General features: G+C 42.6%; 1 protein-coding gene across 1 annotated transcript in view; it reads left to right on the top strand.

Moving 5' to 3' along the window:
• Actl6a (actin like 6A) overlaps positions 1-15,486 on the top strand; it is a 31,588-nt gene extending 16,102 nt beyond the window's left edge. The window contains exons 4-14 of the mRNA XM_045130126.1: positions 303-403; positions 1,282-1,379; positions 3,351-3,445; positions 3,706-3,812; positions 3,912-4,001; positions 6,036-6,097; positions 7,957-8,071; positions 8,254-8,334; positions 10,476-10,571; positions 14,138-14,224; positions 15,010-15,486. Of these exons, the coding sequence (XP_044986061.1) occupies positions 303-403; positions 1,282-1,379; positions 3,351-3,445; positions 3,706-3,812; positions 3,912-4,001; positions 6,036-6,097; positions 7,957-8,071; positions 8,254-8,334; positions 10,476-10,571; positions 14,138-14,224; positions 15,010-15,090 (1,013 nt within the window). The 3' untranslated portion in view covers positions 15,091-15,486. The remainder of the gene's footprint in view (positions 1-302; positions 404-1,281; positions 1,380-3,350; positions 3,446-3,705; positions 3,813-3,911; positions 4,002-6,035; positions 6,098-7,956; positions 8,072-8,253; positions 8,335-10,475; positions 10,572-14,137; positions 14,225-15,009) is intronic.
• The last annotated feature ends 39 nt before the right edge of the window (positions 15,487-15,525 follow it).

Below are 15,525 nucleotides of genomic sequence, written 5' to 3' on the forward strand. Positions count from 1 at the left end.
TGAGTGTCGAGCCTGGATCATGCACTACTTTAGCATTTTTCTCTTGGAATCTGATCACGTATTGGGCCTCTAATAAAAGCTTACTGAGTAACAATTATCGATATTTTGGGTCTGTTAAATACCATAATTATATTTGGCACAGTTCTGGGGGCTCAAGTGACCAAGAAAGCTATAGTGACCTCATATAAAGTGCCATGCTACTAAGTGCTCTGTAAAGTAAGTGGGTATATTAAAGTAGTGATTTGTATCCCTAGGAACAATCTCTGTCTTCAACTCAACTTTTTTTCAATCTTCTCTTCTAGTTGAAGACTGGGATAGCTTCCAGGCAATTCTGGATCACACCTATAAAATGCACGTCAAGTCAGAAGCCAGCCTGCACCCTGTTCTTATGTCAGAGGCACCGGTGAGCAGACTTACTTAGGCTTCTAAGTTCTCTAGGTTTTGTTTTGTTCTTTAGTGCTATTTGCATTTGAAGAGTTCATTGTTTTTCTTTTGAATAAGCATAGAAGTTCACATTTTGAATTTGAAAGGATTAATTTTAAATATGGTTATCGCTTTCAGTATTTCCACAAATAAAATATTCACAGAACAGCAGAATGCCCATTGGTTTTTCCAGAGACTTGTTTAACCTTGGTTTCCTTGGACTGCTTTCCATTCTGTCCATGTGTCACTGTTCCCTGTGCCTCAGGGCACAGTGTGTCTTTCTATCTATCTTCTCTCTCCCTCCCTCCCTCCCTCCCTCCTTCTGTGTGTGTCTGACTTTATGTGGGTGTTTGCAAGCAAGCACTTTAACCACTGAACCATCTCCCCAGCCCTCATACTCAGATTTCTGAAAAAGGCTAATGATGAACTAGGGCTAGAAATTTCTAGACTGATGTCTTTTGTGAAATATACTTAGAATGTAAAGACCAGAACATGAATGTAATGACTAAATTAGCAGTGTCTTGTTGCAGTTTCTTTTATGAATACCAACTATCAGTGGGACAATTTGGTATTTTAAAATTCATATTAATACTTTATGTTAAGAATCTTAATTTTCCTGTGCTTTGGGGGAAATCTGTAATTTCTACACTTCATAGCAGCTGACAGTTTTACCTAATAATAATAAATAAGAAAATTTAAAATTTACTAAGTTTCATTATAAAGAGGAAACAAAAATAGAGATATTATGAAAATCTACCATAGTATTTTATTTTGAATGTTTTGTATTTTTGCTAATATGGTTCTGTAATGTAGCTTTTAAGGTAAAATGAACAATGAGCCTTTTCTCTCCTTTCTCAGTGGAATACTAGAGCAAAGAGAGAGAAACTGACGGAGCTGATGTTTGAACATTACAACATTCCAGCATTCTTCCTTTGCAAAACTGCAGTTTTGACAGCGTATCCTTGAAAGGAAAACACTCAGTTTTTATCTACAGTATATAAGATGTTCCCAGCTATACCTATGGCAGATACTGGCTTTTCTTGCTTTTTTAGCTATCCATCTTCCAAACAAGTTCAGGTGTGTTCAGGTTGGTATGGCCGTAGACAGCTATCCATTTTTCAATTTTTTTTTTTTTTCCCCGAGGTAGGGTCTCACTCTAGCTCAGGCTGACGTGGAACTTACTATGTCATCTTGAACTCAGGGCAATCCTCCTACCTCTGCCTCCTGAGTGGTGGGATTAAAGGCGTGCATTACCATGCCTGGCTATTTTCCAGTATTTTTCTAACCTTTTTTTTTTAATGGCATTTATTTGTCGTACATAGTGTTGCATGTCATAGACAGTTTCTTTCAACTGTGTCATGTACTTTGTCCATATTTGCCCCAGTCTTAGTAGTTCCCCTCCTTAGTTCCTCCTCCCTGTCTTCCATCCATCTCCCTTTTGCTTTTGTGCCCTATGTATATGTTTTTAAATTCTGTGAACTCTTGGATCTTAATATGATGGTTTCCAGTTACATCCATTTTCCAGCAAATGACAAATTTTACTCTTCATGTCTCAGTTAAACTCCCATTATGTACACATACCACATTTTCTTTTTTTTTTAATTTTTTTTTTTGTTTATTTTATTTATTTATTTATTTGAGAGCAACAGAGAGAGAAAGAGGCAGATAGAGATAGAGCGAGAATGGGCGCGCCAGGGCCTCTAGCCACTGCGAACGAACTCCAGACGCATGCACCCCCTTGTGCATCTGGCTAACGTGGGTCCTGGGGAATTGAGCCTCGAACCAGGGTCCTTAGGCTTCACAGGCAAGCGCTTAACCGCTAAGCCATCTCTCCAGCCCCACATTTTCTTTATGATTCCATCTGTTGACATCTAGGCTGATGTCATAATTTAGCTGTGGGGAGTAGTGCTGCAAAAACCACGGCTGTAGCTGGGTGTGGGGGAGCACTCGTTTAATCCCAGCTCTCTGGAGGCTGATGTAGAAGGATCACAGTGAGCTCAAAGCCAGCTTTGGCTACAGAGTAAGTTTCAGGTCAGCCTAACCTACAGTAAGACTCTGCGTCAAAAATACATAAGTAAATAAAACAAAACAGAAACTATGGATATGTAGGTATCACCTGTGATGTGCTGACTTGGAGTCTTTTGGGTTGATTCTTGCAAACAGAATAGCTGGGTCAGCTACAAGTTCTATTTGTTTCTTTATTTACAGGCATAGGGCATATGGGAAGTATAGCAGCACCTGAGCCTTTTGCTGCTGCAAGTGAACTCCAGATGAACGCACCACTTTGTACATCTGAACTTACATGGCAACTGGGGGACTGAACCCTGTCTGGCAGGCTTTGAAAGTAAGCTCTTTAACTGCTTGAACCACCTGCCCATCCCTTCAGTGTATATAAATCGATAGATTAGGTAGGTAGGTAGGTAGGTAGGTAGGTAGGTAGGTAGGTAGATGGATGATAGATAATAGATAGGCAGGCAGGCTGGCTTATGTGGATGGTTTGGGAATTGAATCTAGACTGGTAGGCTTTGCAAGCAAGTGCCTTTAAATGTTGAGCCATATTCCCAGCCTCCTCGGTGTTTTGTGAGAGTGGTGGTGTTTCCTGCCTCAAATGTTACAACCTTCCACTGTCTTTGCTAAGGTTTTGTAATTTTGTTACATCTGCGTTTGTTGAAAGCTTCTTGATCAGACGCTGGAGACTTTGAGCAATTGTGCTCATTTTAGCCAGCTTCATTAAGGAAATGTTCTTCTTGCAACCATCTAGAAGTTCTGCCTGGGAAGTTTGTTTTCATGCCTATACTTACTTTAACACATTTTCAACCTTAATGATATGTTTTAAAAATGGTTTAAACATTGAAAGAGCCTGCCTTTCAAAATAGGTATTATTTAAGGAACCTTGTTACTTTCTTTTCCTTAACGCTTTAACCCAGATTTGCTAATGGTCGTTCTACTGGGCTGATTTTGGACAGTGGAGCCACTCATACCACTGCAATTCCAGTCCATGACGGCTATGTCCTTCAGCAAGGTAACTGCTTACCTGGGACCAGAGATTACTTTAATTTCATGGAGACATAATGAAGCAAGACAATGAACTGGACTACTAACGCATATTGGTTTTCAAGTCATGTTTTCCATTAAGAGTATTTTTAAACCTTTATTCTTTATGGTACCATAAAACTGGTGCATGGCTTTGTGCTTTTGAAAGACAGTTTAATTCACAGAGCATATTTATCCCCGGGAATTTAGACTTACTGTTCTTTTAGCCTTGTTTACCTTGGTGCACAGGCATTGTGAAATCCCCTCTCGCTGGAGATTTTATTACCATGCAATGCAGAGAACTCTTCCAAGAAATGAATATAGAATTGATCCCTCCGTATATGATTGCTTCAAAAGTAAGTAATGACTGGATTTTCTTTGTGAAGTTGATCTTTAGCTCCCTGCTCATGTGCTGTGAAGGCTGTTAATTAAGCACATGCTCTTGGTACTCTCAGGAGGCTGTACGTGAAGGATCTCCAGCCAACTGGAAAAGAAAAGAGAAACTGCCACAAGTCACAAGGTCCTGGCACAACTACATGTGTAATGTAAGTTTTCTTTACTCTCTTTGTAAAAGAATGTGAACACATTGTACTTTAAGCTCTGTAGTATTTAAAAAATCTTTACTTATTTATATTTATTTGAGAGAGAAGCAGAGAGAGACAGAGAATGGGCACACCAGAACCTCCAGCCACTGTAAATGAATTCCAGGCACATGTGCCACCTTGTGCATCTGGCTTATGTGGGTCCTGGGGAATTGAACCTAGGTCCTTTGGCTTTGCAGGCAACTGTCTTAACCACTAAGCCATCTCTCCAGCACCAAGCTCTGTAGTTTTTTGTTTTGCTTTTTTCTAGGTAGGATCTTGCTCTAGCCAGGCTGACCTGGTCTCAAGGTGGCCTTGAACTCACAGTGATCCTCCTACCTCTGCCTCCTGAGTGCTGGGATTAAAGGTGTGTGCCACCACGCCTGGCTCATATCTCTGTAGTTTTAATGATACTTTACAAATAAATTTAATAGCTCAGGGCTGGAGAGATGGCTGAGTAGTTAAGGTAGATGCTTGCAAAACCTGATGGACCAGGTTTGATTCCCCAGGACCCAAGTAAAGCCAGATGCACAAAATGGTGCATGCATCTGAAGTTCATTTGCAGCAGCATGAGGCCCTGGTGTGCCCATTCTGTCTGTCTTTCTGTCTCTTTCCATGCAAATGAATAAAATATTTAAAGAAATGTTTAAAATATTAATAGCTCAGTGGGGTGTGTGTGGCACTTTGTATATCGGTGAAATGTTCTCCAGACTATTGTATTTTCAGTTGGATTATTGTGCTAAGCCCTGGAAGGAATTTTAGTTTTAGGGTAGAAACAAGGGTTATGCTATTCTGTTTCTCTTTCCTTTTTCTTTTTTTGTTTTCTTTTGACTAAGAAATTGATTCTAGCTCCTACAGAGCCTGCTAGCATGGTATACATTTCCTTTCCCAGCATTAACCAGCCATATCTAAAATACTTGTGACCGCTCTCAGCAACCAGCCAGTGACAGGCTCTCTCCTAAAAATCTGAATGTGTAGACCTGTATGGGTGAGAGGTTAGTATAACAATCTGTCAATCCGTAGATACGTATTTGTTTTTTGTAAAAGAATAAGTCGTAATTTCCTAAGAGAGTATATATTATTTACTAAGAGAGTATATATGTGACAGTATATTTTAGGTTACATAACTAAAGTTGTATATGTTGGAAAATGGAAAATTGGAAAGGATTAGTAATTTTACCTAGATAATTAGAAATTATTTTCCCTTATCAGCCTACAGGTCCTGCCTATTTAACAGCAAAAAGTGTTAACTTTTATGTTATGTGCAGCAATTCCAAATTTATACTGAAGATGTGTATGTGTGTATATTCAGGTATAAAATCTGGCTTTTAAATCCAAATTATTTTTAAGGAAAAAATGATGTTCTGAGACTGGTTTAGCTATGTAGTACCATGGCACAGGTTCCTTAATATTTGTATCTCATTGTTTTGTATATATGTTGTAATGCACATATTATAATTTACATAACTCTATTGTATATAAGTTACAATTCCTATAAATGTACTTTGGTTATGTTCTCTCTGAACCATATTTTATGTACTTATTTATTTATAAATTTTTTTGTTTCTTTTTATTTATTTGAGAGTGATGGGGGGGGGGAGGGACGGGCAGGCAGGCAGAGAGCGAAAGAGAGAATGGGCGCGCCAGGGCCTACAGCCACTGCAAACGAACTCCAGACGCGTGCGCCCCCTTGTGCTTCTGGCTAACGTGGGTCCTGGAGAATTGAGCCTCGAACCAGGGTCCTTAGGCTTCACAGGCAAGCACCTAACCACTAAGCCGTCTTTCCAGCCCTGAACCATATTTTATAAATTTTCATGTAAACGTTCAGAATTGGGTTTCTTGATCCTTACGAATGCATGCTACAGCTTTGTGGTTTGTAAAAGGTTTACCATCCACAGCTGTTGTCAAATCTCCCACTCAGGAGGGAGTTTTACTTGTTAAATGTAGATGACAAGCAGAGTCCAACCTTGTTTCTTACACTTGTTTGCTCATCCTTAGTGTGTCATCCAGGATTTTCAAGCTTCTGTTCTTCAAGTGTCAGATTCAACTTACGATGAACAGTATGTTTTCCTAATTTAATGGTATACTGTTTTAATATTAAAAATGCTAGAATGTGTTCAGTCCAGTATATAAAGCTATGGTAGATACTGAATACTGTTTGTAAATATGTTTTAATTTCTTACAAATTGGTGCTCTGTAGTTGTGAAGGAGAGTGTGCTCCACGTGTCACAGGGTCGTCGTCCCCGTGGTGATTGTGAAGGAGAGTGTGCTCCGTGTGTCACAATGTCGTCGTCCCCGTGGTGATTGTGAAGGAGAGTGTGCTCCGCGTGTCACAGGGTCGTCCCCGTGGTGATTGTGAAGGAGAGTGTGCTCCGCGTGTCACAGTGTCGTCGTCCCCGTGGTGATTGTGAAGGAGAGTGTGCTCCGCGTGTCATAGGGTCGTCCCCGTGGTGATTGTGAAGGAGAGTGTGCTCCGCGTGTCACACTGTCGTCGTCCCCGTGGTGATTGTGAAGGAGAGTGTGCTCCGCGTGTCACAGGGTCGTCGTCCCTGTGGTGATTGTGAAGGAGAGTGTGCTCCGCGTGTCACAGGGTCGTCGTCCCCGTGGTGATTGTGAAGGAGAGTGTGCTCCGCGTGTCACAGGGTCGTCGTCCCCGTGGTGATTGTGAAGGAGAGTGTGCTCCGCGTGTCACACTGTCGTCGTCCCCGTGGTGATTGTGAAGGAGAGTGTGCTCCGCGTGTCACAGGGTCGTCGTCCCCGTGGTGATTGTGAAGGAGAGTGTGCTCCGCGTGTCACAGTGTCGTCGTCCCCGTGGTGATTGTGAAGGAGAGTGTGCTCCGAGTGTCACAGGGTCGTCCCCGTGGTGATTGTGAAGGAGAGTGTGCTCCGCGTGTCACAGTGTCGTCCCCGTGTTGATTGTGAAGGAGAGTGTGCTCCGAGTGTCACAGTGTTGTCCCCGTGGTGATTGTGAAGGAGAGTGTGCTCTGCGTGTCACAGTGTCGTCCCCGTGGTGATTGTGAAGGAGAGTGTGCTCCGCGTGTCACAGTGTCATCGTCCCCGTGGTGATTGTGAAGGAGAGTGTGCTCCGCGTGTCACAGTGTCATCGTCCCCGTGGTGATTGTGAAGGAGAGTGTGCTCCGCGTGTCACACTGTCGTCGTCCCCGTGGTGATTGTGAAGGAGAGTGTGCTCCGAGTGTCACAGGGTCGTCCCCGTGGTGATTGTGAAGGAGAGTGTGCTCCGCGTGTCACAGTGTCGTCCCCGTGGTGATTGTGAAGGAGAGTGTGCTCCGAGTGTCACAGTGTCGTCCCCGTGGTGATTGTGAAGGAGAGTGTGCTCTGCGTGTCACAGTGTCGTCCCCGTGGTGATTGTGAAGGAGAGTGTGCTCCGCGTGTCACAGTGTCATCGTCCCCGTGGTGATTGTGAAGGAGAGTGTGCTCCGCGTGTCACACTGTCGTCGTCCCCGTGGTGATTGTGAAGGAGAGTGTGCTCCGAGTGTCACAGGGTCGTCCCCGTGGTGATTGTGAAGGAGAGTGTGCTCCGTGTGTCACAGTGTCGTCGTCCCCGTGGTGATTGTGAAGGAGAGTGTGCTCCGCGTGTCACAGGGTCGTCGTCCCCGTGGTGATTGTGAAGGAGAGTGTGCTCCGCGTGTCACAGTGTCGTCCCCGTGTTGATTGTGAAGGAGAGTGTGCTCCGCGTGTCACAGGGTCGTCGTCCCCGTGGTGATTGTGAAGGAGAGTGTGCTCCGCGTGTCACAATGTCGTTGTCCCCGTGGTGATTGTGAAGGAGAGTGTGCTCCGCGTGTCACAGTGTCGTCCCCGTGGTGATTGTGAAGGAGAGTGTGCTCCGCGTGTCACAGTGCCATCGTCCCTGTAGTGCTTTGGGGTTTTGAGGGAGTGTTTATGCTTTGTGTGTTTTCAGAGTAGCCGCACAGATGCCGACTGTTCATTATGAATTCCCCAATGGTTACAACTGTGATTTTGGTGCAGAGCGGCTAAAAATCCCTGAAGGATTGTTTGATCCCTCCAATGTGAAGGTATGATAGCTTACTTCACAAATATCTTGGCTTTTTTTTATGTGTAGCATGTGTATTGGATTATAAAACCTAAAGGTTTAATTTAATTTAATTTAATTTTAATTTTAATGAGGTTAATTTGTTGGGGGTGGGTGCTTTACTTGCAGCGCCTCTGCATCAACACTTATTTTCTTTTGCTCTAGGGCTTGTCTGGAAATACAATGTTGGGGGTCAGTCATGTTGTCACCACAAGTGTTGGAATGTGTGATATTGATATCAGACCAGTAAGTGCCAGTCTCTTCTTTTAGGGCAGTAAAATGCCCCAAATCATTGCTCAGTTGACAACTTCGGCCACTTTGAAGTAATTTGTAGTATGTGTAAAGGATGAAACACCAGGAAAGGCGAAGTGCAGAACTCTAGAGCTGTGGGATCCATGCAGCGTGCACTTCTGGAACATGTGTATGATTTAAATGATGGAATGAGACTTGAACTCAGCTGTGTTGCTGTGCCAGCCCCACTGTAAACGTGGCTCATGGTTACTCTGCTGGGCATTGCAGATCATGAGAATATTGGTATTCTTACAGGAAGCTTCTTTGAGTAGGGATGCTTGATTTCCTAAAATGCAGCAAACCAAAATACATGAAACTGGTGTTTTTCTTGATATAGTACAGCTTTATTCCTCCCTCTTGTGTTTCAGGAAGGCGTGGTTTAAAGTGTGTAACATTTACATGGAGTTGATTTAGATGATTTTTACATTGTGCTATTGCTTGACTCTGTGTACTGTGTTGGTTGAGTATTTACTTAGGTTGGTTGTAAAGGCCTTTGAGTGACCATGAAAGACGTTTATTTCCTGAACAGACCTGTACTGTCTCTAGGACAGGAAGGTTTGGAGGTTTTTTTTAGTGTTATTTGAAGGCCACTTCAGAGCAGGCAATTGAAATACATTTACAATAATGATGACTTCCATTTTTATTGAGATTTCACTTTCAAATTAATGATGATTGCAGATGAGATAACTTTTTTGTTCCATTTTGTTTCAAATATTTAGATGATTTAGATTCCTAGAATAAGTTTTTAAGAGTTTAGCTATTTTAAAACCATTAACATTAACTTTTTAGTGTATACATGGAAAGTAGATGTACATAGACTCTTATAAGAAGGAATTAGTTTTTATTTGGGAGGCCTCAGTGTGTGTATCTTGAAGCTCCCGCATACCTGTGTGAAAAAGAAAGCATTTTGTGGCTGGGAAGATGGCTCAGCAGTTAAAGGTGCTTGCTTGCAAAGCCTGTCAGCCCAGGTTTAGTTCCTAAGTACTCACATAAAGTCAGATTCACAAAGTGGCACATGCATCTAGAGTTCATTTGCAGTGCAAGAGGCCCCGGTGTGCCCATTCGAGGTAGGGTTTCACTTTAGCCCAAGCTGACCTGGAATTGACTACATAGTCTCAGGGTGGCCTTAAACTCACGGTGGTCCTCCTACCCATACAAGTGCTGGGATTCAGGGTGTGTGCCACCACGCCCAGCTTTTGTCTTAACATAAATAAAAAAATTTTAAATGGTAACGTTGTTTGGCTATGATTCTTATAATTTTTGTTTTGTTTTGTTTTTCATTTTTTGAGGTAGGTTCTCACTGTAGCCCAGGCTGACCTGGAATTCACTATGTAATCTGAGGGTGGCCTCGAAATCACGGTGATCCTCCTACCTCTGCTTCCTGAATGCTGAGATTAAAGGCATGTGTCACCATGTCCAGCAGGCTATGATTTTTATATTGTGCTCTTGTCATTTTAACTCTACTGTGTTGATTATAATTTACTAAACAATTACCTGTCCTGATGAGAAAAGATCTCATGTAAATATTGATATAATCATGTCTGGATGAGTACTTGAAGATGAAGTCATTAATAAACTATACCTTTAATATTAGCAGCTGTTCTGCCAAGCAATTACGAATTTTTGTTTGTTTGTTTGTTTTGGGGTTTTTTTGTTTTTTTTTTTTTTGAGGTAGGGTCTCACTCTGGCTCAGGCAGATCTGGAATTCACTATGTAGTCTCAGGGTGACCTCGAACTCACGGCGATCCTCTGCCTCCCGAGTGCTGGGATTAAAGGCATGTGCCACCATGCCTGGGCAATTACGATTTTTAGAATAGCAGTTTGAAGTTGGTGGCTCCTCAAGCTCGGTGTCCATCAGAGTCTTCTGAGGCTAGTTCTTGCCTACAGGCAGTGTAGCAGGATGGCAGAACTGTAGAGGAGGGCTTTAGTTTTCTTGGTTTCTTTTTTCCTAAAAGCTAGGTTCTCACTATATAACTCAGTCTAGCTTCTTTGTAATCCTTCTGCTGCAGCCTGTGGAGTGCTATATAATTAAAGGCATATGCTACCCTGATTAGCTGGAAGCATCAGGAGCTAACTTGTTTCTGTTTTTACCCTAGGGCCTCTACGGCAGTGTGATTGTAGCAGGAGGGAACACGCTGATCCAGAGTTTCACTGACAGATTGAACAGAGAGTTATCTCAGAAAACTCCTCCAGTGAGTTCTCATTGTTGTTTAGTCTTGTGTATCCTCACTGATGGTGTAGAATGGTGTGCTTTTCAGGAGATGTTTTGTGTGTGCCTTGCACATTTTTACTTAATATGTCTTTACTTTTTACTATGTATTTATTTGATAGAGAAAGATGGGGAGAGAGAGAATGGGCATGCCAGGGCCTCCAGCCACTGCAAATGAACTCCATATTTTATGCCCCCTTGTGCATCTGGCTAACATGGGTCCTGGGGAATCGAACCTGGGTCCTTTGGCTTATTAACCATAATTTCTCAATGTTACCTATTGGTATTATTTGTCTTTTGTTTTGTTTTTCAAGGTAGGGTCTCACTGTAACCCAGACTGACCTGGAATTCACTATGTATCTCAGGGTAGCCTCGAACTCATGGCGATCCTCCTACCTCTGCCTCCCGAGTGCTGGGATTAAAGGCAAGTGCCACCATGCCTGGCCTGATTGTCATCTTCTTAAAAATTTATTTTTTTAACTTGAAAGAAAAATTTTTGAGAGACAGAATGGGTATGCCATGGCCTCTAGCCACTGCAAACAAACTCCAGACACATGTACCACCTTGTGCATCTGGCTTTACATGGGTACTGGGCAATTGAATCTCGGTCCTTTGACTTTGCAGGCAAGTGCCGTAACTGCAGCCCTTATCTACTCATTTTATATTTAAGTGCTTCTATTCTGGTAGGCACGGGGAAGACAAGTATAATTACTCCCCCACAAGGGCTCATCCTACCAGGAAGGTTAGGCATGCAAAAAACACTTGTAATGTGCTAAGTGGTTCAGTATGCCATGAGCCAGATGCTCACTACACTGGGGAACGAGACTTACCTCTCTAGGAGTGTCAAGAGGAGGGCTTCGTGGAGCCGCTGCGTGAATGGACACTGTCAAGTTGCATGTAGGTGAAGGGAAGGCCGTGTGTAAGAAGTATGGTAGAGGACGGCCTGTGCATGTGGTTGAGTGTAGTTGGTGTACAGTTGTATAGGTGAACAGTGTGCCTGGAAAGAATGAATGTCATTCACTACAGTTACAGATGTCATCACAGATCAGTGGCTAATGCAGTGGAAAATTGTCAGTTATGGAGATCCAGTGTGCAGTCAAGGTGCTGTTGGGCCACACTCCCTCCTTGATGCTGGGGGACAACCTTTGCTTCCTGCTTCCAAACCCTGCGCTTTAGCAGCAGTGCTCAACTCGCATCTGCTTCTGCTCCCTTGCACAGGACACCTGTCGTGATGGCGTGACAGGAATACCTCCTCCACTGATTTCTTCTGAGCTGATTCAGTGTTCCACATTGGGCATACTTCTAGCACCAGTGATTAAGACTTCAGCATAGCCTTTTAAGAGATATAATCCAACCCACAACAGATGTGTAGCAGGCCATGTTTCATTAATGAGCTGTTTGGATTTTTTTTAATCATAGTAGCAAATTTATAGGATAAAGTTTGACAGAAGACCATTGACCCTCATATATTAAAAAAAAAAAATCACAGGAGCATTGTGCTAATTCTATTATGTTTATTATGTTTGGTTTTTCAAGATAGGGTCTCACTCTAATCCAGAGTGACCTGGAATTCACTATGTAGTCTCAGGGTGGCCTCAAACTCACAGTGATCCTCCTACCTCTGCCTCTGAGTGCTGGGATTAAAGGAGTGTGCCACCATGCCTGGTGATTGTGGTAATTTTAAAAGGACTAGACAAACTTGGGGTTCAGAGAGGAGGTGATTTACATGGTAGCAAGAATAGGCTTAACCTTTAAATTTTTTAAACCAATATCAGGTGTGTGTTTGTGTTTAAATAAGGTATTCTTCATTAATATTAACTTAAAACTTTAAGCCCTAATAATGTTTGTAGAATTTGTACCTTTACTAGTCTTAAGGCATCTCATTCACACACACACACACACACACACACACACACACACACCCCTACTGAGTATTGATGCAGCTACAAGACTGATGCATGGTTTAGAGGTACTGCATTCTTGGATGTAAGAATCTGATCCAGCCGGGCATGGTGGTGCACACCTTTAATCCCAGCACTCGGGAGGCAGAGGTAGGAGGATTGCTGTGAGTTCGAGGCCACCCTGAGACTACATAGTGAATTCCAGGTCAGCCTGGGCTAGAGTGAGACCCTACCTCAAAAATAAAAAAAATTAAAAAAAAAGAATCTGACCCAGGGCATCCCCAAAGCAGTACTGATCTTAGAAAGTCCTTGCATGACAAGTACAGGCACTGGTGGTCCAAGGGCTGCTCAAGCATAGTTTTGCCCTTCAGGAGGTAAAGGTCAAAGGGGTGGTGGGGAGATTCCATTTGTATTGATAGCTTTCCTTTACGTGCTTATCCTTCATATCTCCAGCACCTTTCCCTTGCCCTGTGCTCTACCCCTGCCAGTTTAGTGACAAAACTCAGGCTTATGTCTGTGTACAGGTTACTATCACCAGTTTGAGAGCTGTCCCTAGGGGCAGGTTCCCAAGAATGGGGAAAATCTGTTATGGGAAGTGTGGCCAAACTTGTTAGGCAGGCCTGTAATCCCATCTGAGTTAGAATTACAAAACAAGTTCAAGGCTAGTTTGGGCTACACAATGACATCAAGGTCACTGGACAACTTAGTGAGACTGTATCCCAAAAAGTAAAGAGGGGCTGGAGAAATGGCTTAGTGGTTAAGGTGCTTGTCTGCAAAGCCAAAGGACCTTGGCTCGATTCCCTAGGACCCACACCCACGTAAGCCAGATGCAAGGCGGCACATGCGTCTGGAGCTCGTTTGCACGTGCCCGTTCTCTTATCACTCTCTCTCTCTCTTTCTCTCAAGTAAATTTTTTTTAAAAAGTAAGAGAACTGGGAAGATAGCTAAGTGGTAGAGCACTTGGCTAGCATGTGCAAGGCTCCAAGTTCCATCCCCAGTGTGGGAAATAGAAAGTGTGAATTCAAAATGATGGTGTTCTTGGAAGGCTGGGGCAGGGAATCACAAGTTCAAGGGCATTCTTGGCTACATAGTGAGGCCCTGTCTCTATAAGAAAAACCTGTGGCTCAGCTGTTAAAAGCACTTGCTTGCAAGGCCTGACTGCTTGGGTTCAATTCCCAGTATCCATGTACACTCAGATGTACAAAGTGGCACATGTATCTGAAGTTCTTTGCAGCGGCAGGAGGCTCTGCTGCACTTACTCTGTCTCTCAAATAAATAAATAAACAAACAAACCCAAAATCATTCTGAAAAGAAAATGTGAATTCAAAAAGAAGTCCTAGTTTGGTAGGCGAGTAGTGTGAGAACCACTGAGGTGGAAGGGTGGGACAGCATGAAGCCCAGAAGGGAGATCTGAGAGGGGAGGCAGGCTGGGATGATTACAGTTGGGGTTGCATGAAATGGAAGCAGTGTAAGACAGCACCTTACCTGTGTTATGTGTATGCTTGCTATGACAGAATATGAACTGTAAATAAGGAACTTAAGCTGTTTCAAAAGTCACCAAGTTTGGTAATTGAAAAAATGTCACACTTGAATTTCTAAGCTGAGCCAGCTGTCTTGGTTGTCCTAATGCTTCTTCCCTCCTTTGTAGAGCATGCGGCTGAAACTGATTGCAAATAATACTACGGTGGAACGGAGGTTTAGCTCCTGGATTGGTGGTTCCATTCTAGCTTCTCTGGTTAGTTGAGCAGTTACTTTTCAAAAGGATTCTTACTCAGATTTGGTATACTGTTGAAATACTAAATTTACTAACAATATTCATCCTTACGTTTTATAGCTATCTACATACAGATGCACATGCATATTTTAATTTTTTTTTCCTGAGAGAATCTGGCCTTAAGCAGTTTTCCTGCCTCAGTCCCACATTCAGCTGGCTGAATGTTCTGGTATACAAAATGTCCTTTTGTCTTATTAGTGAACACTTGTCAGCCTGGTTGAAGTTCCCTTCCATACAGGGGTAGAAAAGTTAAGTCATGTGTCTTGTCATACTTCTGCTGGCAAGTGCTGGCTTTTGTCTGCAGTGCATTTAAAATTAAATCATTCCATTTCAAAGTTCCCTGGACTGTTGGTGAGACAGTCTTGGGGCAAGTGAAATCATGGTGCTGGTTCTTTGAACAGTACTTGTACATCTCTCGATCCTAGGCTTGGAGCCTTCTTCCCTCAGAAGGGTTGAAGGAAACATACTGAGGTTTTCCAACAATTTCTGTTACTGCCTTCATTTTCTCTGCCACATCCTGGACTGTGTAACAGGCACAGAAAGTTGCAGTCCTTTTGAACACCTGAAAGGCAAGGCTCTATCCAGTCCTCAGCTGGTTCTGGAGGAGGGAAACGAGAAGAGAGTGGGGAGGGCTATTTTGGGGGAAGGGTTTAATAGTTCCTAGGCCTTTAGGAATTGGTCAGCATTTAAGAATAAAAAGCACTTGATAAAAAGTGAGACATGATATATTTCTTTCCATTCTACAGGGTACTTTTCAACAGATGTGGATCTCCAAGCAAGAGTACGAAGAAGGAGGGAAGCAGTGTGTAGAAAGGAAATGCCCTTGAGAGTTCCCAAGCCCTGACCTCCCGTGTCACCTTGTGTTTCATAGCTTTAGTACACTCAGGAAAAACGACCATTTTTTGTAGAATGTTTATACATGTTTGCATATTTCAATTTCCACTTAAATTTTTTAAGGCTTTAACTGCTATAAATTAAAATGAGTTTGTGCTTTCCTTGAAATACACTTATTCTTATTACAAGCGCATTTTATAATTTTGTATAAATGTCTATTTTCTCTAAATATTTTGCTTTCAGTAAAATTCTTTACAACTCTTTTTAGTATATTAATTACCAGTGGGTTGGTAGGATTGCCTTTTATTGACTAGTAAGAGTTACTGCCTATGCCTTTTATCTTAGGCTTACAAAATTAAATAAAAATTACTAGCCATTCCAGAAACATGTTTTGGACTTGTGTATTGTGATTTGCCTCTTTAAACACT

Source organism: Jaculus jaculus, chromosome 11, assembly GCF_020740685.1.
Source record: "Jaculus jaculus isolate mJacJac1 chromosome 11, mJacJac1.mat.Y.cur, whole genome shotgun sequence".
NCBI classification, from domain to species: Eukaryota; Metazoa; Chordata; class Mammalia; order Rodentia; family Dipodidae; genus Jaculus; species Jaculus jaculus.